Genomic DNA, 27,201 nt, shown 5'->3' with positions numbered 1-27,201 from the left:
AGAGTCTGAGACTGAATCATGCTGCAGATGATGCTCAGCAATTCTGTTGGTGTTGACACCTAATTATCTACTAAATAAAATGCTAAATAACAGGGACTATCATTCCCAATCTATCATTTCCAGAGTTAACACTCATCCTTCATCAGACTATTACATTCAAAATTTAAATATATAAATATTGAATACGTATCTACAGATTTTATGTATATTACACATTTAAATAAATGGTTTTGGTGCCAAAAATCACATATAGTGTAAGAACCTTCTTAATAAAATCAAAACATTTGAAAATGTTATTTTACTGCTCTGTTGAATCATTACTTGAACACATAATTTTATTTGGAAATGTTACAATTTTCAGTTCATTTTACCTTATTTCTCTTTTCCAACACTTCACTTGGGTTTGTGTTTAGAGGAACAAATTGGTTTGGATCTTCAATTTTGATTGGCGTTCCTCCACTGGTCTTGGAGGAGTCATCAGCTTTCATCCACTTAAAGAGGGGATAAAAAAGATAGAAGCTAAAATACCCAGTATGATGGAAAGGAACAATTCTCTGTGTTGTCTTACTGTTAAAGAAGAGACATCAAGAAAGGACTTTCTGACTTTATTTTCAATTCCATATGACACCTAAAAAAATAATCCCAAGTCCTTTGCAGGCTTGTGTGTTTGCACAAGAGGATTTAAGTTGCCTTGAACATGACTACTTTTGTAAATACATATATTCCTGAAAAATGCAGTGTTAGCTGTGTACTAATGATGCTGAATTTAGAAAGGATCACACTTTCTAGTAACTGGCATGTAGATCCAGAACCCTTGTTCGTGCAACCAGCTTCCACCTCTGCTGACCACACACTGACTACAGTTTTTTCCCTTCTCAAGCAGGGTTCTGAGGGTGTTTTTCCCAAACTCAAGTTCAGAAATCTGCCAGCCTGCCAGCAGGAGGAGCTGATGCTTTTACAGTTGTACTGGGAGTAGCTGAAGAGCAATAACACGCTCTGTAGTCCCACGAGGGCCACCTCTCTGCAGGCAGGAAACTAAGTGTAAGCATCTTGCTGAGCTGCAGGAGGGGGAAAATCTTTATCATCATTAAAAGCCTGTAGCACGAACAGACCTGTCGAAAGCTGTTTTCAGTAGGCTCACAAATAGAAAGGGGACAGCAAGAGATGAATTAGAGCTCATGTCTCCCTCATGTGAAAAAAGAACAACCCACGGTTGACTTAAAGCCTTACTATATTTGGTGGATAACTAAGAGCACAAGAAGAAGTGGTAGAAAAACTGTTTTCTACTTCAGAAATAAGAAGAGATGGTTAGAACTGTGAAATAATTGTTAAATTTTATCATAAAGTGTTACTCTTACAGTCAACCCCTCTCTCCTCAAAGAGAGGAGACTCTTAGTACCAATGTCATTAAGGCTCTGAAAAGCCTATTTTAATGTACTCAATAAACTTATTTGCTAATCCTATTCAAGATTTCCTCATATAAAATGGGATTTCCACATATAAACTGTGCATAACTTACTTTCAAGTAGGGCAAAACCAAAGTGACTGTCCGACATACCAACCTACCGTGATCTTAGTCCTGGGACTGGTTTCCCCGTTCCAGGACTCCTCAGGCACATTAACTTTCAAGTATGTGTTTGGAGAGTTCAGCCATCTTGTCTTCTCTCTCTGTTGCCTCTGAGCAAGGAATTTCAGGGGGGAAAGTGGGACTGTATCATCTTCAAAGGAAAAGGCAGTCACAGTGGCTGGGATCTCAACATCACTCTTATGTCTGGGTTTTTCCCTGACTAATGGTTGCCTATAGGCATAGCCAGTTCTGTATCCCTGTGGAGGAGGAAAGGAAGAAAAAAAAGGTTTAAAAAAATGAAAATTAAGTTTTTTACCATTAAGTTGCTATAAATTTGTAAGATGGTGGGACAAAATTGAAGGTCAAAGCATTATAAATTCTTATTAAGACAGAATACTGCTGTCAGAAATAGTATGACTAAAAAATTATTTGCTTTACAGAATCTAATCCTACACTCTAAACCTTACAGGACTACATAGATACCACCAGCAGCATGCTCTCACCAGGTTGTCCAGCATCCTCATGAGCGCTTCAAATTCTTGCTCCCCAACTTTCCATTTTTGTTGTGAAGCCATATTAACTCCACCTCCTCCCATTGCTGCCACGGCGTGTGTGGAAGGCTTGAACTTCTGAAGATCCAGTAGTAGGAGATTGTCTATCCCACCTGCTCCAGCTAATGCATGAACCTGGAGACATCAAGGAGTGTATTTCATTTGTGAAAAAGCTTTTGTATTCTCTGCTTTTCAGAATTTGCAGCAGGAGGTTGCTTAAATACATGCTGTGGTTACTTCTCAGGCTAGTTTTCTACTATCTAAAAAGTGTATTAAAATACATAGCAAGTGACTGCTACAGAAAGCATTATATCATCTGCTATTGCACTTCAAAAGGAGTAGATCCAAACACTTACTTTCAGAGTACCTTAAAAACATCTTTCTGCATCACAAGATTAAAAATCTTTCATTTTTCTTGCTGTTTAAAAATGAAAGAATGTCTAAACTCAAAATGAATGGTAGGGCAAGGAAGGAAAGGAATGGGAGCCTGCCATTTGCACATCCAAATGCCTCTTTGGGAGGACAGGATCACTGGGGAACAAGAACAAAGTGATGAAGTTTCTGGGGATGGGCTTAAAACTTATGAAAGGTGAGAACACTTTCAGTGGTCTCCCTTCACATGTTATAGGTAACATCTGGATACCTAACCAGGTAGCTGAAGTTAGACAGAATGGAAACAACTGAATTTGTGATTCAAGTTATTTTTAAATATGCCACCCACTACCATTGCTCTGAAGACCTTCTTTTAATTTGGTTTCACAAATCTGTGATCACAGAGAGAGGCTTCTTTTCTTGTCACAACATTCAGCTTCAGTAAAGGAGCTGGCTCAAGAGAGAGATCTTAAGTCACACTTCCCCATGCAGTGAGTACCAGCAAATCTATTATCTGACAGATTCCCTGCATGACGCTCACTCTGCACAGCATGGAACAAAACCTTCTGTACCCTTCAGAGTGTACCACCACGGAGACTGTGTCAGTGTTCCTAGAGTGAGTATTTGTGCCACTCAGTGATTCCCTGATCACTCCAGTCTCTCTTTGACCAGGTATACAGGATTACTGGATCCCACAACTCCAAAACTGTGTCATGTAATAGGATTTTCCATCTGGGGTACAATCTGTAACTCTGCAGCTTAAGTGTTTGAAATGAAACACAGATAAATTCTCTCTCACCTGGGTTTCACAGGCCAGTTGCACATTGAAAATATAGTGGAATGCTTCTTCCAGTGTCTCTCCTAGTGTTACCACACCATGATTTCTCAAAACTAATACCTAGTAAATGAAGACACTAATGTTAAATGGTAGAAACTGGAGCAGGACATGAAAATTGTTTATGAAGAACATAAATGAAGTTGAATACCTTGCAACTGGGTCCAAGAACTTTTTGAAGCTGAATTCTCTCTTCCTGTTCATCGAGAGATCCCTGGTAGTTGTAATAAGCAACATCTCCCAGAATCAGAGCCTCTTGTGATATGGGAAGGATGCCACACTTCATAGAAGAAACCTGTTTCATGAAAATGAAATGCTGGTAACTAGGGAAAAATGGAATTCTTAAAACTCATATCTCTACCACCCAAGCCTTAGCAGGGTGTACTTTGTTAGAAGAGAGACAAACTCCACAGGGAGAGCTTAGAAACAACCCCCCCACCAGCCTAATTTGCAATACGGTGAGAGAGGTGCTGCTACCCAGTCTAGGGACATATTTATTGGAGGAAATTTGTGTGAAATTTATTCATGTTTAATTCTCAGCTTACTTAATGGTTTATCCTTCTTTCACACATTCATTACTTCAAAAAGCTAGCATAAAAGAAATTATTAATTCCTTTATATTTTGTCTGTAGGCAAGGAATGTGTGTGTCATTATATCTATATCTATATATATATAGATATGCATTTCTAGATAAAATAATATAATTTAATTATTTTAAACCAATTCTTTCAGGCCTCCTTACATTTTTATCATTATTATACAGATAATTTAAAGTTTATGTTAACTACAACATTTAAATACTGAGGCAAATCCAAACTAAGTGTAACAACTAATCAAACCACTTTAAAATGGAGCTGCATAATGCAAATGAAGACGATTTATACAATATATTATATTATCTAGGATGCTATAAATGAAGCCAGTGTAAACTATTTGCTTTACAACCTCCTCAACCTCAGTATAATAATCTCTGAGCATCAGTTTATTCTGATGCCAATCCACTGTGGCGGCCCAGCCCTCTCTGACATTTTTATTTACCAGTGCAGAGTCGATATTAAAACAAAAATGAAAGTGCTGTGAGGAGAAATATGCCCAAAGTTTATAAGGCAAAGCTGTTTTCTTTCAGTCTGTGCCAAAGGAAGCCTTACAGCAGCTGTGGCAGGGGTGTGGATGTGTATGACACATCTGACGTCGGGGCGGGTGGAGTAGATGGCCACGTGTGGACTGAAGCCCACACTGTCAATACTGAGAGCTGTGCTTCCCTGGTCCACCACATCTCCTAGGATGTTCACCTTAACCTGAAAAAGGCAAACAGACAAATGATACTCAGAAAGGTTGTGACAACTTCAGTTATCTAGAAAATAGCCTTCCTTTCTTATTTAGCACCAAATTTCCCCCCACACATTCAAGGCTCAGAGCACAACAAAGTAGGAGAGCAGCCATGAATGTGTGTGTCAATAAACCTCCCTGCTGTACCAGCCCTTGACAGATGTTGGAGGTTCAGTCATGGAAGAAGTAAGGATAAGACCCTGATACAATATATATTCTACTTCAGTCTAGCTGAACTTTCCTTGTTTCTGACTTTCAAAAATGCATCCCATTAACATTTCCTACATTTTAAATACAAAGATAATTCAGAGCCTGGGAAATGCACAAGGAATTTTCAGATTCATTGGAACACTAAAATAGTAATTCCTGGATCAACAAAATACTACAGCAGGGTCATGTGTAATGGTATTTTGGTTATGTGTTTGCTGTGTAATAGTATCAATCTCATTTTGGTACCCCTTTCACCTTGAGGCAGTTTCTTTACAGATATGCACTGACATGAAGAGCATATGGCAGGTTCTGCACCAAAAGATGTGTGATTTAGCAGTTACAACTGCCTAAATACCAGCCTGTAACTTCACCCAGCTCATCTGCTGGGCTGGAAGATTATTTGACTTTATCTCCTCACTTCTAAAGGCAAGAGGTGATTCTGATAACACTACTCCTACAGAGTCATTTCACATATATTGCCACACTCTCAGGTTATAAAAGGCTACACTGAGGTTACTGGTGAGCTTCATCAGTCAGGAACACAGAACTTTGCTGCTCCACATGGAAGCTGGAGACAAAGAAACAGAAAGTAAAACTAAACCCAAGAAGAAATACTGGCAACAAAGGCTGGTACCATCTAAGCACTTAATCAGCTTTTCATCTGGTGGGTAAATATTAAAAAAACCCAAACAACAGCATAATTACAGAAGTCCATTTAAGCAGCCACAAAAGTATTTTAGAACCAGGATGAGCCTTGCTGTTTATTACAGCAGGTGAATCACATACCAAATTAGAAGCTGAAGCTTCAGAAAAGGACAGCCCTCTTGGAATAATTAGAATGTGGTCATGTTCTTTGCTTACTCTTACCTGCAAAGGAGACAGGAAATGGATTACTGATCTAATTTATATTAATCAGGGGGAAAAATAATTTGAATGAATAGGTGAGATCCTAAGTAAGTTTTTTTTCTCTAAAATACTTACTGTGATATAGGTATTTGGCAAATGTGCCCACCCAAACAAGTCAGCCAATCTGTATAAACTGGCTAACTTGCAACGAGTAAGTTTTTCCCCCTTAACAAACGAGGAGGTATCTACCCCAGGTAGGTCATTGATGGGTGTAATCATTCCATGGCCTGAAAAACAGACAAAAATAGATGACGGCCAGTTAGACAATTAAATATATTTCCAGCTATGCCATGATCTTCCAGATGCAGTGTATTTAAATGGTTAGCAAAGCAGTACTAGCATTTATGAGACCGAATAGAGGTTTTCCTGAGCTGTCGCCTGAATCAATATCCTACATAGGACTGGAACTGTGCTCTAAGATATTTGTCACTAATGAAGTATTTTTATATGTTACTTTGAGGGTTTTTTTTGTTACAGGAGAAGAGATTCCTTGTAGACTTCTGACACCAGCAAAACTAATTTGAAGAGATATCTCAGTCTTAGCACTTTAATTCAGCCCTAGTGAAGAAATCAGGATTAGTGCAAGAGTCCACAAACCCTTAGACAGCAGGTATCACCTCTTAACAGAGAAATCAGAAAGATCAGTTTCTGTCTTTGACTTGTGACTACACAAACATAGCCCTCTCCCCTTCATGAATGCATGACAGCCTTTTGACAGCCCACAACCTTTGTTTAGAGGGAAAGTTAAGACCAAAAGAGGTAAAAGTCATTTTGGTTTTCAACAAAAGGAGTGTGCACTTTGAGATCTGTCCCCACTGTCCCTGGCAAACACAGCAGAGACAACAGTGGGACACAGAGTCTCAGTAACCAACCAGAGACGTGAACACGAGGTTATTTGGGCTCTCTGTTCTCTTCCACTTGTTTTGTTAAATAAACCCTGAAATACCATTTTGGGACCAAATCTCCAAAGATGATGAATGCTGACAGCTGCCACTGTACTTCAGGCTTGTAAGCTCCCATATGAAGTCCACCCACAGAACTTAAATTGACTTGAATGTCTCAGTGCTTCACGACTTGGAAAGAACTTGGGTGTTAACTGCGAGATCCCAGTGACATCTTTACAAGTAGAGTGCAGACTAGAAGCTGTTCTTAACTGTGGGAGATGTTTATCTGATAATTCAGTTTGCCAGGGGATTCTCCCCACCTCAGAGTTTTTTTTTTTTTTTTTTTTTTTTTTTTTTTTTTTTTTAGTAACGATTTATATGCAAGAGTAGAAAAATAAAGAAACTAAATGGTAATGTATTTCACATCTCAGTTCATATTCATGTTAAACCCCTAAAAGTAACAAAACACAACATTTTGTTCCCTATGTCAGTTCAACTTTTATTAACAAATTATAGAATAATTGAGTTTGAGGATCCCAACCATTTTGGATATCATTATACAAGTCAAAGAATTTGAGAGAAGGAAGCCTAAAAAGGCAAGCTAAGGCCACCATCTGCACTACTTCACAGCTGAAGCAAGCTCTGACAGAATTTTTATTCAAGAAAAGAGGAGATCCCAGTATTCTTAAGCCTTGGTAACAAATGGAAATAAAAAAAAAAGCAGTTTATGTATAATTCACTTACTGAGTGAAGATGAGGAAAAACCTGTAAAAGTGCTCGCTGTAATGTATTCAGCAATCTGCTGTAAAGCAAGCAGTCCAGTGGGGTTATTGCCCTTCTTCATCTGTTCTTGAATAAGGCATTCCAGATCTTCTCTAAAAGCCTGTAGAAACATTTGAGAATCATCAAGGAAACCTAGCCTTGATAATTTTATTTTTATTATAGGTGGGGCTGGTAGTTTTGCCTTTTATTAATGTTACATGAAACTTCCCTGTAGACTTTGTTTTTAGCTGTTTTAACTTTGCCAGACTTAATCATCCAACCCAAACTTTGTATGGTAGGTACTGGCAATTTGGGGGGCAGAAAGGAGGAGTTTGGTCACAGAGAATTTACTATTTCCCAGTACACCACAAGGTAATTTTTTTTTTTTAATTATTAAACCCATTTTTATCAGTAATTTAAATGTTGATGATATTTTGGAAGACATATTTGAAATTGTATCAGAATGTCTTGCTTTCTGTGCTGGATATTTTTGATAATGTAATCTCTCTGAAAACCCATCCAAATTTGATAAAGTTATAAACAACTGGAAAACTGGAGCTCATCCATTCTCAAGTAATATCACAGACATGCAAAATCCAGAAGGAAATGCTATCTCTTATTTATTTTTCCTTCCCCAAAGGGAAAAACCCTTCCTTCTTTTTCTGAATAAAGTGACTGCAAGCCCAAGAGATAGACAATGAAAAAGTTTTCATAGCATCAAATTTAATATACTATGCACTGTGGATAAAGCCTGTTCCTTTGAGATGATAAACAGATTATTCCCTATCTACAACAAACCCCTGTCCCAGGACCACTGCAGTCCTGACATTCCTAGACTAAATAAATTCTGTTCCTTCAAACTTACAGGTTACATTTCCCAGCCCTCTTGTTACTTCTCGGCAGCATCTTGCAGCTTTTCCTCAAACTTGCAGTACCCATAGCTGCACACAACACGAGCTGAGGTGCATTGTGAACAGTCCTCCTGGTTCCTTCCAAAAAGACATTTGGTGTCTTTACCATGCAGCTGGCTCCTATTATAACTCCAGACTATTCCCTGTAAGTAAGTGCTCCTTTCAGTTTACCTTCCTTGGCACAGCACTTGCTCTCAATTAAAGCAAGAAAACAGTTCTGTATGACAAATGTAATTTCTTCACTGAATTTTAATTCAATCCTTCAAAACACCCACTCTGTTGGGCAAAATCCACCAATCCCTTGGGTCTGTTCACCAACAGGCTTTGATTAGTAAGAGAGAGTGCCACTGAGCCCCACAAAGACATCCTCAAGACTCTACTTGATACAGCCTCCTCAGCTGGACAGTTGAGTCTACATGACTACTAATTACCAACTTTTCAGATATCTGTGCTCTCCTTAGAATAATTTTGTCAGGATCATGTCCGTACCTGAAACTTGCCAGATTTCTGTAAGTCCTCTAAAAATTCCCCCTGACTGACTCTGAGTGGATCTGTTGCACAGACCTCTCAGTGTAGACCAGAATATTCACACGGCATGCCCCAAACAGCTGAAGAACCTCTCACCAACCTGAAGATGCACAGGCAAAATCAGATTTTTCTCTTTTGTGGCTTCTGTTGGTGAGGTCTATGCAGCAGGAGAAAGGAGCAGAGGAGGAAAAGGAAAGAAAAAACACAGAATCGAGAGAGGAAAGAAACCTAACTGGGGGAAAAGAAGTGGAGGACAGGGAGCAATGGCCATAAAATGAAAAGTGCAAAGTTCCAGCTCAACATGAGGAAGAACTTTAGATCAAGGGTAGCAGAGTACTGGACCAGGCTGCCCAGCTCTCTGCATCATATTAAATTATTCCTCCTTCAATTCAACAAGGAGTATAAAAAAGATCTACAAAAACATGAATAGTAACCGCTTATTAGTCATAGTCAGACTTTTGGAGGTTTTTTTAACCTGTACAAGTAATTTTACTTACATAGCAGGAAAAAAGGTAATGTAATATATTTTGGGAAATTTCTGACAGAAAGATTTCTTAGATTATTGCATATTGTATTTTTAATTCTTCTGCTTTTTGGTCATGTTATTTTCATTCTTCTGAGCTTAATTTTGCACTTTAATGCTAGCAGTAATATGTTACATATTTGCTGAGACTACTAGAAATGAGGACTTAGTGTTGTATCAACAGCTTTGTTATACCAAATAAGCAGTTTCCCTTAAAAACAGCTTTAGAAATAAGAGAAGATAGGTAAGAGCCAGGAAAGTAGGAAATGTGGGGGTTTGGAATGAGCTGTAAAGCAGGTGAGAATATGGATGAAGTGCATAAAATCAGGTATGCAATTTATCCACATGCCAGTGCATAATGATGTTTTCTAGCAGCCTTCAGCCTGCCACATGGATATCTATGAATATTTCACTACATTTCATTCACTGCTACAGACCTCTGAACCTTAGGTAACCATCCCACATGTGCTAACACAACCTTCTTCCATTTCTGGTAATCTCAGTGGGCTCCTATGAAGGGCACCACCTTCCTGTGGTCAACAATTTACCTTTAATAAGAGCATTAAATGAATTATATTTATTGGGTATTTATTTTACTGTACAAGACTGATTTCTGTAAAACCACTAGCTTGCAGGGCTCTGATTCTGGGATCTGACCAGAACAGCAGGAGCCTGCTTCTAAAACCTAACTAGAGCCTGGAGACCAAGTGGTTTGGTTTTGTTTTGATTCATGAGATTGCAATATATTTATATATGTGTGGCATTACACTGCTCACAAGTGATCAAGCAAAAGTCATACAAGTAAGTCATACTGGAGAGAGTTCCTTTCAAAGAGATGACAAACGTGCTGCTCTGGCACAAAGCAGATATTTCTCAAGCAGAAAGGTAATTTCAGATGTAGTATTTGACAAGAAAATGCTGACAAAAGAAAAACTGTACTGTCAGATGAATGAAAAATGATGTTATTCAGCTGCATGCTCAGCATTGCTCAATCAATAGCAAGTTTCAGGGATTTAGTAGGCTCTTTGGGTACATGTGCATTGTTTTGTTTGTTTGTTTGAAACCATGACAACTTTAGACATGAGACACTAAGAGCAGTGACTTTTTACAGTAGGGTACAAATCCCAAAGTGAGCAGCACAGCACTTCTTGGCTGCCCATGATCCTACCAACACAGCTGGACTCGGACACCTGCCTGTGCCTGCACACAGCAAGGATGTGGCCTGGCTGACCCATCCCTCCACAGCTGGGAATCATTTCCTGTTTGCACAAGCATCCTTCTGTCTTCAGGGATCTCACCTGCCCAGCCAAGCACCTGTGTCCCCCTTGTTTGTGTTGAAACAGCACTTCAAGCATCAGACTGAAGGTCTGATAGGAAATATCCCATGGTATGAGAACTGGGCCCATGACAGCTACTGGGAAGGAGGTACAGTGACATTTCAGACAAGGTGCACAACCAGGAGGATGCTGAGTAGGGCATTTACTTTAGGTACCCAAGTGAGTAGCCTGACCTTGACAGAATGCAGGCTGCTGCTCTGCTTCCACCCCATCCACCTTCTGAGTGCCACTCCACCACCTAGCTCTGAAACACGAATTTCCCCACCACTCACCAGTAAAAATGAACAGGGCAGCTCAGCCTGTTCCTAAAACTGTTTCCAGAATTCCACTCTTTCCAAAACTGCAGTCAGCTTTTTTTTTACACCAGCTTAGACAGCCTTACATGGTACTGCACAGCCTGCAGAACAGACAGAGCTTTTCTTGATGGAGTCATTAGTAGGATGATTAGGTCAAGGTCTTTCTAATATCATAAAATTACTTCTCCAGAACTATTTGCAATCATCTTCCAAATACACATCATAGACTCAGGCAGTTTAGATGGAAAAATCTTTCAACTTATATCTGCAAAAGTTCTCTGAAAGTCAATAGTGAAGTTAACAAGCTCAGTTCTGATTCATTTACTTCCATTTTCTTTCAGAAATACAGTCTAACTGTGAGCTGACACTGTAAATTTGGGCTTTTAAGAATCAAAGCAACATTTGCATGTACCAGTTGACAACTAGTATTTTTCAGTCGATATATGCAGGAAGAACTAGAATAATCAACTTGCTAGAATAACCTATTTTACATGGATACACACATACATAGTGCAGAATAATGATGTTACTAAAAAACTTGGTATTAGTCTCTTCATCTTGCTAGGCAGCTCTCTAAGAATGCTAAGAAGTACACAGGCTTATAAGTATTTTGATTATCTATGCTGTTTCTTTTTTGTTGACCACTGATTTCTACATGTATCCAATCAAAAGTGGAAATAAAATAACAAGCAAATAATAATGGTATACAAGTCATCTACAAATACTCCACACCACTGCAAACCTTTAAGAGGGGAAAGCACATGCTCACATTAGGACTCATAACAGTAATGACTAAACAGTTTCACATCCTTCTACAGGAAAGTAGCTAAAAAAGGTATGTGAGGTCCCTACCTTTCACAGCAGCACTGCTGTTAGACTAAAAGCGACAAAAACCCATTCAACCATTTTCACTTTTGCCCGTTTTGATTAGAGTTCCTAATATCTTAAATCCATTTTTTAAAAGGGCATCTAAACATACTCACACAGAGTCTCTAAGCCAAATCTCCACCACTGAAGAAAAGTTTCAAAACTTAACTGGTATTTTGTCCCCGAGAGTGAAGAGACGTTAATTTTGGTTCCTGTGCTGTAAACACAGCTGCCCGTGAGAGGAAGACCTTCACTGAAACAGCCAACGCGGCCCCTAACAGGTTCTTTCAAGACTGAAGTTTAGATACAAACAGCCAGTGCCCTCAGTGGAAAAGGGTGGAGCTGGCCACAAAAAAACCGCCAGGGAGCGAAGGCTGGCGGGGAGAAGATAAGAGTCACAAAAAGTGTTTGTCAATGCTGTGCAAGAGAACAAGGGGGATGGGGCTTCTGTGTTAAGACAAAAAGTAGGCTTGGTAATAAGTACGGGGAATTAGCTGAAGTTATAATAATCTCTTCACTTGCACTGAAGGGTGAGGGTACCTGGGCTGGATTTAGTGACTGGGCTGACAGCAAGGCGCTCCCCACACAGAGCTCAGCCTGTGCCAGTTTTTCCAGCTCCTCTAACCTTGGTGCACACTGGCTTTCCTCCATGAGCTGCAGCAGTGTTCACTCCTATGATAAGGAGCCCAGAGATACCCCATGATTACAGCCAAACCTGAAGCACTGAACTCCTTTGCCAAGCCCATCCCCAGCAACCCAGAGCCCGCCACTCACACAACTGCTGCTCTGCATGGGGGTCTGGGTCCCTCCCTTGTGTTCTCTCGTGGAGTAAATCCATACCATACATCTTGCTAAATAGAATGTAAATGAAATGTAATGCATGGAAATGGAATGTACAATGAAATGTAAAATGCTAGACAAAATCAAATTTCAGCTTGTCGAGGGTCTCACGCATTTCTGAGCATAATTAACTGGGGTTTTCAGTAAGTGCAGGACTTGGAAGGGTGGGAGCACATATGGTGAGGATGCATGAGGAGGGATGGCAGAACTCTTGCAGGGTGTTCTGGATGCACATGTTCCTGCAGCCAAGGAGAAAAGTCACCAGTCATGGATTTCCAAGGTTTTCCAGGTATTGTTCAACATGTATCTGTTGGCATTTATATCTAATGAGAAAAAAACCACAGTTCAAACTAAGTGGAAAGGAGCAATATGGTAATAGGGTGGAGTGAAGGGAACCCAGCTTTACAGTAAGAAAGAAGGGAAATTCTCATGATGTGCATTTGTGGTGCAGGACGTTGGTGTGAATTTCCAGTGCTCCATCACAGCTACAGAAACGAATGATAGCTAGGCAGTGGGATTTCTTGGGTCCTCACAGAAACCTAGTGGATGGTCTTGATTTGAGACAATGTTACCCTGACCACACACTCCCTCTCACTTAAAATGTCACAGTGCACAGGGGATCTTTAAGGGACATTTTGTAGTATGTCTTCAATGGTGTGTCCAGTTGAGCTCTTGCCTTTGGGTGAACAAAATGCTGCACAGGTTGTATGATGAAAGCATGCAACTAAATAAGCTATTGCAGTGGGAGGAGACTCACGACTTCCCAGCAGGATATCAGGAAGATGTCAGAGAAAACAAAAGCCAGAGTAGGGAGCTGCAAGGCGAGAGGACTGCCCAGTGAGGAGGTCCTCAGGTGATGCCAAAGGTTGTGAGTCCTTTGTGGTCAAAGGGTGAGGCTTCTGAAGGATGTGAAAGGCTTTTGAACTTCTTGAGAAAAGAGCAATAAAAGCCAAAACATATGAGGAACTGAAAGGACTTTGATATTTTAAAGAAAATAAACTGCCCCAAAAGGGAGTGGTATTGCAAAAATACTGGATGTTCACTCAATACAAAATAAAGTAAGCTAAACAACTGCAAAAGCTTGGGAAAAAAAATAAATTAAATCATCCTTCATCTCTGTCCTGATGGTTTGAAAATAACATATCCAGGAAAAAAATTCAAGTGTGGGTGGGATTGCTTGTTTTTGAGGAGAAAAATCTGCCTGCATGCTGCATGCAAAGGCAGACCTCTGAATAGAAGAGTTGCTAAGCTATATAGTTACCTCCCCACCTTTTTATGGGTAAGACCAGCTAGTGTGGGAGGCAGGGGGGTGTGTGCATGGGCAAGGCAGGAAGGGAGGCACAGTAGAGAAGTACATTTTTAACCTCAGTATTACCCCCCAAAATTCTGCAGTCTGGATAGTTTCACCTGAGCCTTCCTGCAATGGCAGTACCAAGCCAGAGTGGCCCTGAATACTCTGCAGAGTTGTGGTGGGTTGGTAGACACTCTCTAGATCCAGCATTAAAGTAAAGCCTGATGTGATCCTGCCAACACAGAACTCAACTCAAGAAAAAAAAAAAAAAAAAAAAAAAAAAAAAAAAAAAAAAAAAAGCTCCAAATAGCTGTGTTTTATATGTAAAAATAGCCAGTGCACATCCAATGGGTCTCAAGAAGCCACACAAAACTTCTCTGGTAAATTAAAAACATAAACTGCACATTTAAATTCCAATAACCGGGCATTTTTATGTTTACATAAAACAGCTGTTGACTCATCACTTCAGACACAACTTCTTCTTACTTTAGTAAAAATAATGAAGCACACCTGTTGTACAGGAATGCATCCTCTCCCATTTCCACCCTTACCTGTAGCTTTCCTTCCAATACAGCAATATAAAGGGATGGAAGGCACTCCTCAGAGCAGCCTAAGCCCTGATCCTAATTTCCTGTTAGGTTACACACACTGTCCTGCTAGCTGAAGCCTGAAGTTAGCTTTTCTGCTTGGTGGATAACAGTTTCACATGGTCTCACTGCACTGGAAGCAGTATGACACTGCTGCCTGCCTGCAGAAACATCCAATACCTTCCCTGCTTCATGATGGCTGTGGGGATCTTCTCCTCATCTGCATGTTCACTCAGCTCCTCAGTGCTGAACTGGCTGTTCAGCTTTCATAAACACCAGAACTGCACAACCACTGCCCTTTTTTTTAAAAGTGTTTTAAGAGTTTCTGGTTGCTGTGGTGACAGCATCAGAGAAATGCTAGAAAGAAATAAAGGCCAGAAGGACTTGTATACCATAAGTGAAATAAGGAGTTTGATGGTACAGCAAATATATTTTTGCTCTGTGAAAAACACAGTTACTCTGTGTAACAAGCAACATATGACTGTTTAGCATACAGACAAAACTGTTTTTAATTGCAGAGTTAAGTTGGAAAATATAAAAAAAAAAAACCAACAAACTAATCCATCTTTTCAGATTTTGGATATATTACAGGGCAAGTATCTTGGGCCCAATAAGCAATAAAACTAGTCCACTGCATAAATGTAGTGCCTTTCTTTGAAAATAACATCATACAACCTGAATCCTCTGAAACTGAAGACATTACTAATACAAGCCTAAATGGATTTATGTTGAGATTGGCCAGCAGTACTTCTGGATGCTATCAGGCTGCTCAGGCCCAGCTGATTTTAATTTCTTTCCACCTTTCTAACAGATACAGAAGAGCAAACATGTTCAGTTTATCAGATTTTCCAGGCTATCAGATGCTCAGGGGCTACATGCAGTATTAGGCAAACACATCTGAGAACTCACTGATAATGTCAGGACATTCTCCATGAGCAGTGGTCAGAAAACAACTATGATTTGTTTAAGGTTTAATATGAACAGAGTCCAACACATTAGCAAACATCAGAGGTAATGCAAATAGCTTTTCAGTAGCTTTTAAATTATTTAATTTAGGAAAGGGAAATTGCACATCAGAGAGGAGTAGTCAGATTGCACACTAATATGGGCACCAAACAGTACATCAGAGAGATGCAGCAGCTTGATGTCTGAAGATGTCTGGTCAGGCCTGTAGCCCTTACAACAACATGCACTGAGTAAAATATACTGTGGTTCCTGAAATATATTCTCTAATTTATTTTCTTGCTAAAGGATTTAGATTTTCTTACTTGAAAGAAATAAAAAAAAGCCTGTTAATAAAACCAGATTAAATTAGCACCTAAGCATGCTACTATGTGACAGTGATTAACCCTTTAGTTTTGCACCTCTGCTCACAGAAAATGCATGTTCAAAGCTCACCTCATCACCACCATAACATGTTTGTGTACTTTTAAGACAGTTACTATCCTTGCTAGATACACTTTCACATTTACTAATACTTGCTAGAAGAGGTGTCACTGATTATTTCTTGATCTGAATGCATTTATATATGTGAGACTGGGTGAAGATTTACCAGCAAAGCAAGCTCTTCCTTAAACTGCATCTCATAATTTCTCTTCTTCTAAACACCTTACATCTATATTCTCTCTGTCAAGTGGAGTAATCCAGAAGAGCAACAAAGTTCTATGAAAATATCTAACACAATGTAATTCTGCAGCTATAGAACAAAAACACTATGGACAATGCTCATCAGTTCAATCCTGAACCTGTGTTACACAGACTGGTAACAAAAACAATACTTTCTGGCCATTGTGTGATGAATTCTAAATTCAAGAGAACAAGGTAAATGTTTTCAGTCCTGAGTCCCAGGAACAGTATGGCACTCAGCAGCTGGAGCCTGGAAAAAGCACTATACCTTCCACCCCAAATAAATGATGAAATTCACTTGATGGACATTTGCTCATGGATACTGTACAAAAATGCTTTCATTTCCTTGCGTGAGAAATCACAGCAGAGTTCCTCTAAATTTTCTGTATCAGGAAAAGGGAGGATAAAAGGAGATACTCGAGGGGAAGTGGGAGCTCAGACAACTCCTCTTCGTGTCTGATCCCACACTCAGCTCCCACATTCCCATTTCTCTCTAAGCCAAGCAGGCAGCAGGCCCCTGGCTTATTTGGACAACTGTTCCCTTACACAACAAAAACTTGCAACTTACTGGCAGCTCTGAACAGTCACTTTCCAAAAAGTGCTGGCTCAGCTTCTCTTGCAGCAGGACACTGACAGCAGCCCAGCAACTCTCTGTCCCACAACTTTCTGTTAAAACAGCAGCCTAAACTCAGGGGTTGATGCCCCTTTTCACACTCCTTCCTAAAATCTGCATGCTGACACTGCATCTACTAAAAAAAACACCACAGAGGCTGCACCAAAGGGACATTAATTACATCTGGCAGACTTGGCAAAAGATGCCCCAAAATGTTAATGAAATACTTACACTCATCAGGGTCAATACTGTCATCAAAAGGACCAAAAAATCACCCCCACATACAAAACCAAATGATCTCTCCAACTTATTTTTATCTGTTAGGCTACAGATTTAGTCATTCAGTGAGTCCTGGCTACTCATAATGTGAGTATTTTAACACGAATGAATAGACTGATCACATTTTACAATTGAATATTTAACATAAAATTATCATGATTAAAACATTATGCAGTACCTCTTTAGAGTATTTTCCTTATAAAAGAGCCGAGCTGCAAACCCCAGCTTGCACAAATTGACTTGAAAAATAATAAATTCCTTAGTCAACAGGTTCATGTTATACTCAAAGCAACACACAGATCCAAGAGACATTGCACGACAACACTTTAGCAAACAATCCTGTTATTCATGGATGACTATAATAGGGTGATTACTAACAGCTGTTTGCAATCTCTTTACATATGGAAAAGCTTCAAAAAAATTACAGAAGCACCCCAATTTACAGAGGAACTGAAGACAGAAAGAGCTGTAAAGCTGCTTAGTTCCTTCCCAGTCCCATTATCCTCAATACTCACATTACACATGGATACCCCTAAAGGACCATTCCACAGGCCTTACTCACTCCCTATGGCTTCAAAATACTCAAGGCAACAGCTTTACTTTCCAATGTATTCATCAGGTTAAACTCAAAGAATATAGGTATTAAAATATAAATTAACACCACTACAAACTTGGTTCAATAGATTGAATAGCTTTATATGTAGTCTACACAAGTACTGAATTTACACAACCAGTAGATGAGCACTAATATGGCTAAGTAGGGGTATGATCACCCTCAAGGACATAAAAAGAACATAGTCTAGCTTTTAAATAAACTTAACCCAATTATAAATGTTAATTAAAGCATTCCTGATGCAAATGATAGGTTAATATTCAAACCCAGAAAGCAGAACACCACGTAATGCCCTAATTTGTTCCTATTTGACCAGTGACTCCTTCACTCTCTTCCCCCTCCCTAAGTTTTAATTAGGAACCCTGCAGCCAGCCACATCTTTCTGTAACAATGCAATGAACCATAAGAACATAAAAGTATCAGGAGAAAAAACAACACAATATAGGCTGCTTGTCCACAGACAAAACACCACATCAACAAAATGCTGGATAATCTGTTTAGTGCCTTTTTTTAGAAGATGGTCCAGAGATCTACTAGCTGTGACACAGATTTCGTTTTTTTGTAACACCCTTTCCTTTTTACTCCCCATTAGTGGCACTCACAGGGCTCTGCAGTATCTGGGTGACCCTTTTCCTCTGCTCCATCATATTGAAGTCCTGTCTGAGGTCAGGGGACATGTTTCTCTCCCGGATGTACTCCGGGTCATTCTCATTGATGCGATCGAAGTACCGCTCTTTGTGAGGCATCGTGGCGGGGGGAGGAGTAGTGATCACCACCTGGCTGCCATCAGCACTCATGCTTCAACAGTGTGCAGGGAAGGCTTTCCCTGAAACAAAAGGAAAACAGGGAAAAATATTCATTCAAAGGAGGGCAGTGCACGGAACTTCCAAGTCTGGACACAACTAATGTCCCTTTGCATCTCTGCAGATCATCCAAAATGAAAGGAGAGCAAGTGAGTAACTATCACAACCAGAAAATTTAGGAAAGATTCTAGACAAATGGCTAAAAACTATTAGTAAGTTCTCTGAGAGTGCACAATCATCTTTATTTGAGGTAAAATAAAAACCAAAAAGCATGCAATTAGGAGTGGCATTTGAAATGACCATTGTACATTTTATGACAAACGTTCCTCTGTAATTTTACACTACACTTACCACCTCCCAAGGTTTTTATACAGTTCTCCTTCCTGAGCTGTTCAAGCAAACACCCAGAAGAGAAGGCCTGTTTAATATCTGCTCAGAGCTCATCTCCCAACTTGAATGAAGAAATTTCTCAATTACAGCATTTTCAAAGCATCTCATAACTACAGCTTAAAGACAAGGCTTTAGGACACTCAATGACCACCAGGGAATCTCCACTGAGCTCCAGCTGGTGCCTGCTCTTTCACAAAACACTTGGAGATATTGAAGGAACTGCAGAGGTTGTATGTTGGCTTACACAGCATTGAGGCCACATCCATGGCAAACAGCTGAGCTTTAGCTTTTCTCCTTTTGTGTGCAATTGTATGCAAAGATTCTCACTGAGGCTCATTACATTAGGAAAAGAAAAAAAATCCAACAAAAATACTTTCATATCTTGGTATAAAGTTTAAAAATCTCATTAAAAATACTGATAAGCATTTGTAAACACAAACAGAACTGGATCAAAAGAAAAGAAGCAGACACCTGAATTTTCATACAAAGAATCAGGCTCAAAAGCATACTCAGGAACACCATTCCTCAAAAGCTACTGAAGAGGGACACTTTCTCAGGTTTGAGGAACAAAGAGAAGCAAGATTTGAAGGACGAGATAAGTGTGTTATGAAAATACATTTTAACATGCAAATATCTACAGTCAATAATACATTTAATATAAAAATATTTGCATGAAAAAATATTTGGTATGTAAATTCACATCTTCAGAGGAAAAAAGCCCATATCAAGCAGTGTTCAACAGCATGGTTTGACATTCTGGTATCAGTGGATCAAAGTGTCCTTGCTCTGTGGCACAGCTCACCCATCCCTCATTTGTGTCACTGCATTTACCTTTTGGAGTATTCTGTGAGCAGTGAGCCAACGGGAGCATCCAAACTGCCTCCACTGTAATCTCACATATTTCCCAGGTGAAACACTGGGAAGCCCTGTCAAAACCAGCTTCAACAGCCCAAGCCCTCCTCCTCCTGCCTGCAGCAAGTCCTTTCAGTCCTTGTAACACCCTCTGCTGCTCAGCCACACCATGACCCAGGCTGGCAGGAGGATGCAAACTGGTTTTCAGCCAGTTTCCCACACTGATTCCCAAACGGCTTTGGTGACAGTGCAAGAGCACAAGGATGAAATCCTGGGGCACTGCAGCCCTATAACCAAGTATGAAACTCCAGACAGAAACCACCAACAGAGGTGGGGAAACATTAGCAGGTAAGAGCCAACTATGTCTATGACTTTCTTGTATATTACAGATTATGATAAAATTTGGGATTGAGATGAAACACAACAGTTCCTACAGGTTTAATTGGTTTTGTTCTTCCTGCCATTTTTTTCCACAGAGAGACAGAAAAAGAAAACTTCATCTGGGATGCAACATTATCCAGCTGCACACACAGAGCTCCCAGGAGGTACTTGGCATGGTGGATGAACATACCATGTTCTGGGATGTATAATTCACATCCTGGAGACAAGCTCCATGAACTCTGATGGCTTCATTCCAGAAGCTGGGGAAACACATTGGTGAGTTTTGCATGTGCTGCTCGGGTGCAGTAGGAGTTCATTCAGCATTTGCTGACTGACCTCTGGAAAGCCTGGGATGTGTGATCAGTTTGGGGATGCTGGGGAGAAAATGGAGTTTGCTTCAAGGAAGTGAGAGTTTGGGAAAAATCTGGTAGAAGAATGAAAGGAGCTTAAGTTTTTTTAAAGAATTAATTCTTGGGGTAGTGTCTGGGGATCTGACCACCACTCAGCTTAGGAAAAATACCCTTATAAATGTAACTGTGTATTATGTCACTGCTCCACCGTCCTTTGTGTACCTTTCCTTTCCCCCTGCCCAAAATGGTGAGGTTTAAGAAGAAAAAGAAAAAAAAAGCATCAGGAGAAAACATAAGACCATGAGATCATTGGCTATATGCCACAAAGCATGAAAAACTCGAGACCAGACCTGTCAGCCTTCACTGCTCTCCATCTGTGTTGGGATAAGAACCTCCATCTGAGCCAGAACAGACACCTTCCATCACCTGCAGGTAACTAAAAGCAGTCTAGAAATGCAGATAGCAAGAACCTTGCTTGAACTGGTGACCAGCTGTGACTCCTGCTCTTTTCCTCCTTCCCTGGAGTTGTCTTATCTGACCATTTATTTCCCTAAAACCTGAATTGTTAACCCCAAGTAGGAGACTTGCTCAGCTGCTGATCGACTCAGTTGGCTGGATCAACTACATGCATGTCTGAACTTCAAAACACATGTATTGTTATTATTATTATAGGCTTATAGGACATAATTAGTTCAAGTCCATTACTTTACAATTCATTCTTACAGTGACAGAAAAGCCCATTCATCTGTAAAAATGGCACAAATGTGACTGGTAATACCCAAAATCCACGAAGGAGATTTTTCTAATTGCCTTGGACTTTAGTTTTTCCTCTTTCCTTTCAGCCTGGTTTGTTACCTCTAGCCATTAAGATTACAACACTGAAGTCCTTGTAGTACAAAACCCCTCCATTACTGAACATAATATGGGTGTTGGGTCCAGTTGTTCTTATTATTCTCATTAGGTCTGGTTCAATGCCCACTCTGTTGGTCCCAGCCTGACTCTCATATAACCCCTACTGTTTCCTGGAAAATTTTCAAACAAATCAACCATTATTTTGTAATTTATTTGCATCTTCAACTGATTTTTTTTTTTTTTTTTAAGAAAGAGGATATTTGTTTAAAATGCCATCAGCTTTAGGGGACCAAAAAATTAGTATCTCCTTCTCAGCACAGAACCAGCAGTAAGACAAAAGTATTTACAGGAAATCCATATCTCAACATCTATGAATTGTGATAGAGGATCCTCTCCCCCAACTTTTTTTTTTTTTTTTTTTTAATTGTGTGTGTGTGATACTTGTGCCTAGAGAAGAAATCAGCTTTGCTGCAAGGCTACTTTTGGCTTCCACTCCTCCAATGCTGTTTATGAATTAAAGAAAGTGAGGTACCACCTTCCTGAACAGTACTAGCTAACATTTCTTATGCATGCTCCAGAGTGGTTGCAGAGACTGAGGCACAGGGCACAGGTAGAAATCAGAAACCATAATAGCAACAAGACACTATATCTAGACTGGTCAGAACAGAGAAACATACACCGAGAAATCAAAAATAAATTCAGGTCTGATTATATCCTGGTGAAAGCCATCACTCGTGGTCTGCTGATGCACACATTTTAGTCCACATTTTGATCTAACATGCACATGCTGACACGCTAAAAAAGAGATTCAAAATTAAAGAAGAGTAGTTTTCCCACACTTGGTTCAACTGCTTCAATGTGGGGCCTAACTAAGAACTGAAATTTAGAATGGATAAATTTTTGTTACACAGACTCCTCATCTCTGCTGAAAATACTTTTAAGGACCTGTAAAACAAAAAGGCTCACAAGATCTTGCTACAAGTAACTTGTTAATCTAACACCACTTCCCCGTCCCAGCTCTGCCCTCCTGGTTCAGGCTGAACTGAATTCTGATACAAAAGAAAACAGGTCGTGTCCTCTGGTGCTTTGATGCCTTATATAGCTCGTGGGTTTGGCTTCCACATCCTGTTCTGTATTTTATACCCGTAACTGGGCTACTGAGAGAAAGTAGAACATACCCCCTCTGTCAGGAAGCTGTTTATCTCTCTGCTTAGGAGTAAGTCTTATTTAATGAAAGCTTCAATTTTTTTTCCATGAACTTGGAACTGTTGATTTCGTGTTGCAACATTACATCCTGAGCATCCCCATCTGACACTTTGTAAAATCTAAGTAATCTCCTGTGTTGCTTTTGTTGCAATACCTATTTTCAATGTCAAATCACAAAAACAGCTCAAAAATAATAATGAGGTAAGAGAAACAAGAAGTACTAAAGTAAAAAAAAGTGCAGGAAACCATATGCGAGGAAAATTTATATTGAGAAAGAACCCCCCAGAAAGCACTGACTTGATATATTTATATCTTTCATAATGAACTGAATGTATATAAGAATAAATACCACCAGACAGAATAACAGGAAAGGGACCAAATTATTAGATCACCTAGCAACAGAACATTAACCTACCTTTTATGCTGATCTTTTCTGGCTGGTTTCAGACATCTCCATTTTCTCTATGCAGTGCAATCCATCTTACTGAGAGCTCCCAGCACTGCAAGCCAGCAGTGTGTGCACAGCATCATTAACTGGTGTGACTGATTTGGGGTCTGAGCACTCGGGCTGGGCTACCCCGCATCGGAGCGGTTCCTCTCTGGAGCACGTTGAGCTGCTCTGCTCCTGCGATTTCTCGCCTGCTTGTTTTTAAGGAACAGTCTGCTCTCTCTCCCCCCACCCCCCTCCAATATCTTGTCTGCCAGGAGACTTGTTGGAAGCAAACTGGGCGTCTCTTGATCTCAGTTCCAGCCTCCCTATGAAACAGGTTCCAGTCTGAATCAAAGACTTGGCTTTAGCAAACACCGTCAGCTACGTACGTCAGCTGGCAGCAGCACACACACTTCAGGAATATGGGGGAATGGTGGAGAGGGAAGGGGAAATATGTAGGAGAATATGGGCAGAGAAGAGGGTCACCGGTGTTATTTTCTGGCAGTATAAAGTTAACTGTTCATCCTCCCTTCAACATATTTTAGTAATGACACAGAAATGAATCATTGCAACTCTTTCAAGGCAAAAAAGAAATTTGGGTAAGCACCTCAAAATTAAATTAATTCTGGAATTCATCTGATGGGGACATCAAATACCAGAAATATCTGAGTTGAAAGATTTTTTTTTTTTACTATTACAAGGGATTTGGGATTTTCTTACTTTACACTCTGTTCAGGTGAGTAAGATGTGTGTTCAGACGCTAGTATTTCCTAAACTCAATTTGTGGAACTGGAAATAACTAGATAGGTAGCATTTGTTCAAAATTTTATGAACTGATTTTACTAATTTACAGAAATTCTTTACACTAGTACTCAAGCCAAACTACACCCTTAAACTGACACAAATTAATTTGCATTTAAAAATAGTCGCATCTCCTCCCAGCCTGCCCAGCCATTCAATCTTTTTCCCCTCTATCACATCTTCAGATTCATACCAGCAAATGCTTGTAAGGGTTTTTAAAGTTGGTTTGGTTTTTTTTTTAATGGATTAATTTTCAGCTGTATCAGTTACCCTGCCAGTTAACTGCACATCTACACAAATGTTTGTTCTGAAATAAAGATAATGATGATACAGGAGTGTCAAACACCATTTCTTCCAGTAGCAATGCAGCCATAAACAATTTGTCATACTACAGCCCAAAATGGTCACTAATCAAATAGTCTGATCCAGCACTGCATATTTAAGTCCCTCTGCTTTTAAAGAGGGCAAGCTAATAAAATGATCATCTCTTTTCAGATACCACATTAAAGAGACTGTATGGCAGCAAGATATATTTTTTCCTAAGAAATAATTACTTGAGTGCATTTGAACCTTGTTTTTGTGTTGCTGTGTTAAATCTAAAGCATTATTTTTTCCCAGTTACATTGTGCAATGTTAAAGTCAACACAAATAGTCAAGCTGTGCAACTCACACTTTACTCAGTGTAAACTGGAACTGAGCCAGACACACTTTATTGTCAAGAAGTGAGAACTAAGTGGGTCGCTGACAGCCACACAGAACACAAGAATTGGAGGCCTGCAGCTTTACCTTTAACTGCAGGGGTGATGTTTTTTCTCCGTTATGGAAGGTTCCTTATAATGCACTCAGCCTGTAGCAGGTGCAGTCTGCACCTCCACATTTGCAGCCCGGCCTGCCAACATTTTTCAGCACAAGTGGGGAAAAAACTTCCGGAGCCCAGAATGCTGGTTTGATGTATCCAATATGCTCTACCACATGGCCATAAATGCTATTTGCATGCGTGGAGTCTCATAAATGAACTTGCATGCTTAACCCTGTAGACCCAAACTACTTCCTTCACTGCTGCATGAGCTTTTCATGTAAAAAAAGGGAGGGAACCCTTGATAAGCAAGTTATCCAGTCACCCTTTTCTGAGAGTCAGTATGATAAAAGACAAAACCAGTCTCAAGAGCACAACCCTGGGAGTTCAGATCCAAGGTCCACCCTGCCCACTGTGGAACCTCTTGTGCCAAGGAAAGGAGTACATAACCAGGACATGGCCCTTGCTGCATCGCGTGACACCTGAGCAGCCAGCAGTGTAATGGTTTCCTTGCTCTGCTCCATGAAATGTTTTCTTGTTTTACACAAAAACTGTTAAGATCGTGCAGACAATACGAACATTTTGAGATTATGATGTTCTGTACACAAAACATGCAAGTCAGAACAAATCCAGTCACACAATCAAACGAGTTACAGAAAAGTAGCAGAGGGGGAATACAGAGTTTGTTGGAGAAACAATTCAAGGTTGACAATGAAAAGCACTTTATTTTTAAAGACTCAACCCTGCTTATCTACATAATCACTTGAACTTAAGTCACCTAAAAATATTTCATGAGTTAGTAGACAACAGAGAGCTAAATTAAAAGATTACATTCTGGTAGCACTTATCCGTATTAAGCTGTGAAAGTAGGCACACACACATAGCCCACACACAGAGACAATGCCTGAACAATGTCCCTATGTCACCTGAAAAACATGAAACCTGGGTTCCTCCACAGTATAAAATAAGAACTTCTCTGTGAAAAAAAAACTTGACTGGAAAAGCTGATTGCAGTCACAGCCTTTCGTATTTTGCAACACTTCCTCTCCCTCTCTTGCAAAGTCTCCAGCTTCCTCTGGTGACTTTTTAATTGGGCTGTCCCTGACCTGCACAGATGCAGGAGAAAACAATTCTACTTTATATACAGATCTACATAAGGTTATGGAGTAGAAGAAATAAGTCTGTTATGTAAGTACTTTTTTTGAAATCCACTGATTCACATCAACCTGGATAGAGCCATTTGAGTAACAAGGACTACTCCCAGCAACCTGCAGGAGCCCTCCCAGGTCACTGGTACAATGTGTGACATTGGAGAGCAGGGAAACCTCTTATCAATCCCAGGGCACATGAAAAGTCCTGGTGATTTATGGCAGTTTGATTATCCTGAGAAACATCATGGCCAAAGCAGCTGCCTCCTGGGTTTACTGGAGGGTCAGAAGCTGCAAAGGTGGGCAATCCGGATGATCGACACGAGGCAACTGCTGGATTTTACAAATATTTACACCATCAACTGATCTTGTGTATGGTAGCACAAAGCCAAACCTTTTTATAACCCAAACCCCTGGAGTTCCTCTCTCTTCACATCAAATCCCGACCTTTAGCACCACTGACAGCTCAGTGTAGACCCCACTGAAGACCACCACCATGCACTGACCATATGGAATTGCAGCTCAACGCCCTCCATAACTCACAAGTGAGTACTGGGAAACCTGGCCAACAGCTAATCTCAGTAGGACAACTGTAACTGGAAACTTGAGGAAAAGATGAAATTGTGCCAGGTCTTCGATCATACAGTCTTCAGGACAAATTGTATCTTTATTAATATTATGCACCACACCCTGCACAACTCTCCCCAGTTCATCTTGGGATCTCTAAATCACTCTCCCATAAATTTTATATGAAGTGCAATAACATAAGTCACATTAATACACCAATATCAGGTTGACCATGTCAAAATAAACTGGCTAGCCTCTCAAAAAAGGAATTTTAACATTTTACTGACTTATACATCATTCTCACATTAAACAGAAAACAAGATCATTTCAAAAAGCTGATTTATGATAGCTACAGTTCAAACTCAAAATATTTTAGATAAAACAACACAACTACGTACATTGATTTCACATATGAAGAAGAGGCTTAGTGGAAATGTTATGGTTGTCTTAAGGTTTTTAACTATAATTACTACAAATAGTAATTTTAGGGATTGATGAAAGTGTGAGACAAATGATGCCAGCCAAGCGCAGGCCTGACTGTAGAGCAGGCACATTGCCACTGACTGGCCATGGGCAAGGGAAAAAACCTTAAGCATTGTGAGAAAAGAGCTCTCCCTTTACTCTAGCAAATGCTTAAAAAAGACAAGCTCAAATTGAGGTGTAGAGGGAAGGCTCTGTTAATAGGACTAACAGCTTATATCAGCCATGAGATGGCACAAGGGACAAAAAACTGTAAATCACTATTCACAGATTATGCTGAGAGTGTCTTTTCTCACCCCATTCAAGGCTCCAAGACTTTCTTTTTTCTCCATTACCAAAATTAGTCTTGCTTTAGCATGAGAGACATTTTCCCCCCTCCTTGGTCCATTTACAAACAAATGTTTGTGACTGTCAAAA

At 39.9% G+C, this 27,201-nt stretch overlaps 1 protein-coding gene across 5 annotated transcripts in view; it reads right to left on the bottom strand.

Annotated features, from left to right (window-relative positions):
* The window catches only part of ADD3 (adducin 3), a 103,885-nt gene that overhangs the window by 5,917 nt on the left and 70,767 nt on the right, over positions 1–27,201 (bottom strand). For 3 of the 5 annotated variants that reach the window (XM_068198016.1, XM_068198015.1, XM_068198018.1), the window contains 10 exons: positions 18,331–18,554; positions 7,400–7,538; positions 5,847–5,998; positions 5,652–5,732; positions 4,475–4,624; positions 3,477–3,620; positions 3,290–3,388; positions 2,071–2,253; positions 1,567–1,824; positions 372–491 (listed from right to left, as the gene is read on the bottom strand). In XM_068198016.1, coding sequence (XP_068054117.1) covers positions 372–491; positions 1,567–1,824; positions 2,071–2,253; positions 3,290–3,388; positions 3,477–3,620; positions 4,475–4,624; positions 5,652–5,732; positions 5,847–5,998; positions 7,400–7,538; positions 18,331–18,525 — 1,521 coding nt within the window. In that variant the 5' untranslated portion in view covers positions 18,526–18,554. Of the gene's footprint in view, positions 1–371; positions 492–1,566; positions 1,825–2,070; positions 2,254–3,289; positions 3,389–3,476; positions 3,621–4,474; positions 4,625–5,651; positions 5,733–5,846; positions 5,999–7,399; positions 7,539–11,991; positions 12,160–18,330; positions 18,555–22,977; positions 23,310–27,201 lie in introns of those variants that run through there. The other 2 variants (XM_068198017.1, XM_068198019.1) reach the window with 2 other exon arrangements.

This window comes from Anomalospiza imberbis, chromosome 8 (genome assembly GCF_031753505.1).
Source record: "Anomalospiza imberbis isolate Cuckoo-Finch-1a 21T00152 chromosome 8, ASM3175350v1, whole genome shotgun sequence".
Lineage (NCBI taxonomy): Eukaryota > Metazoa > Chordata > Aves > Passeriformes > Viduidae > Anomalospiza > Anomalospiza imberbis.
Note: the sequence above shows the minus strand (reverse complement) of the source record. Positions and strands in the feature narration are given on the sequence as shown.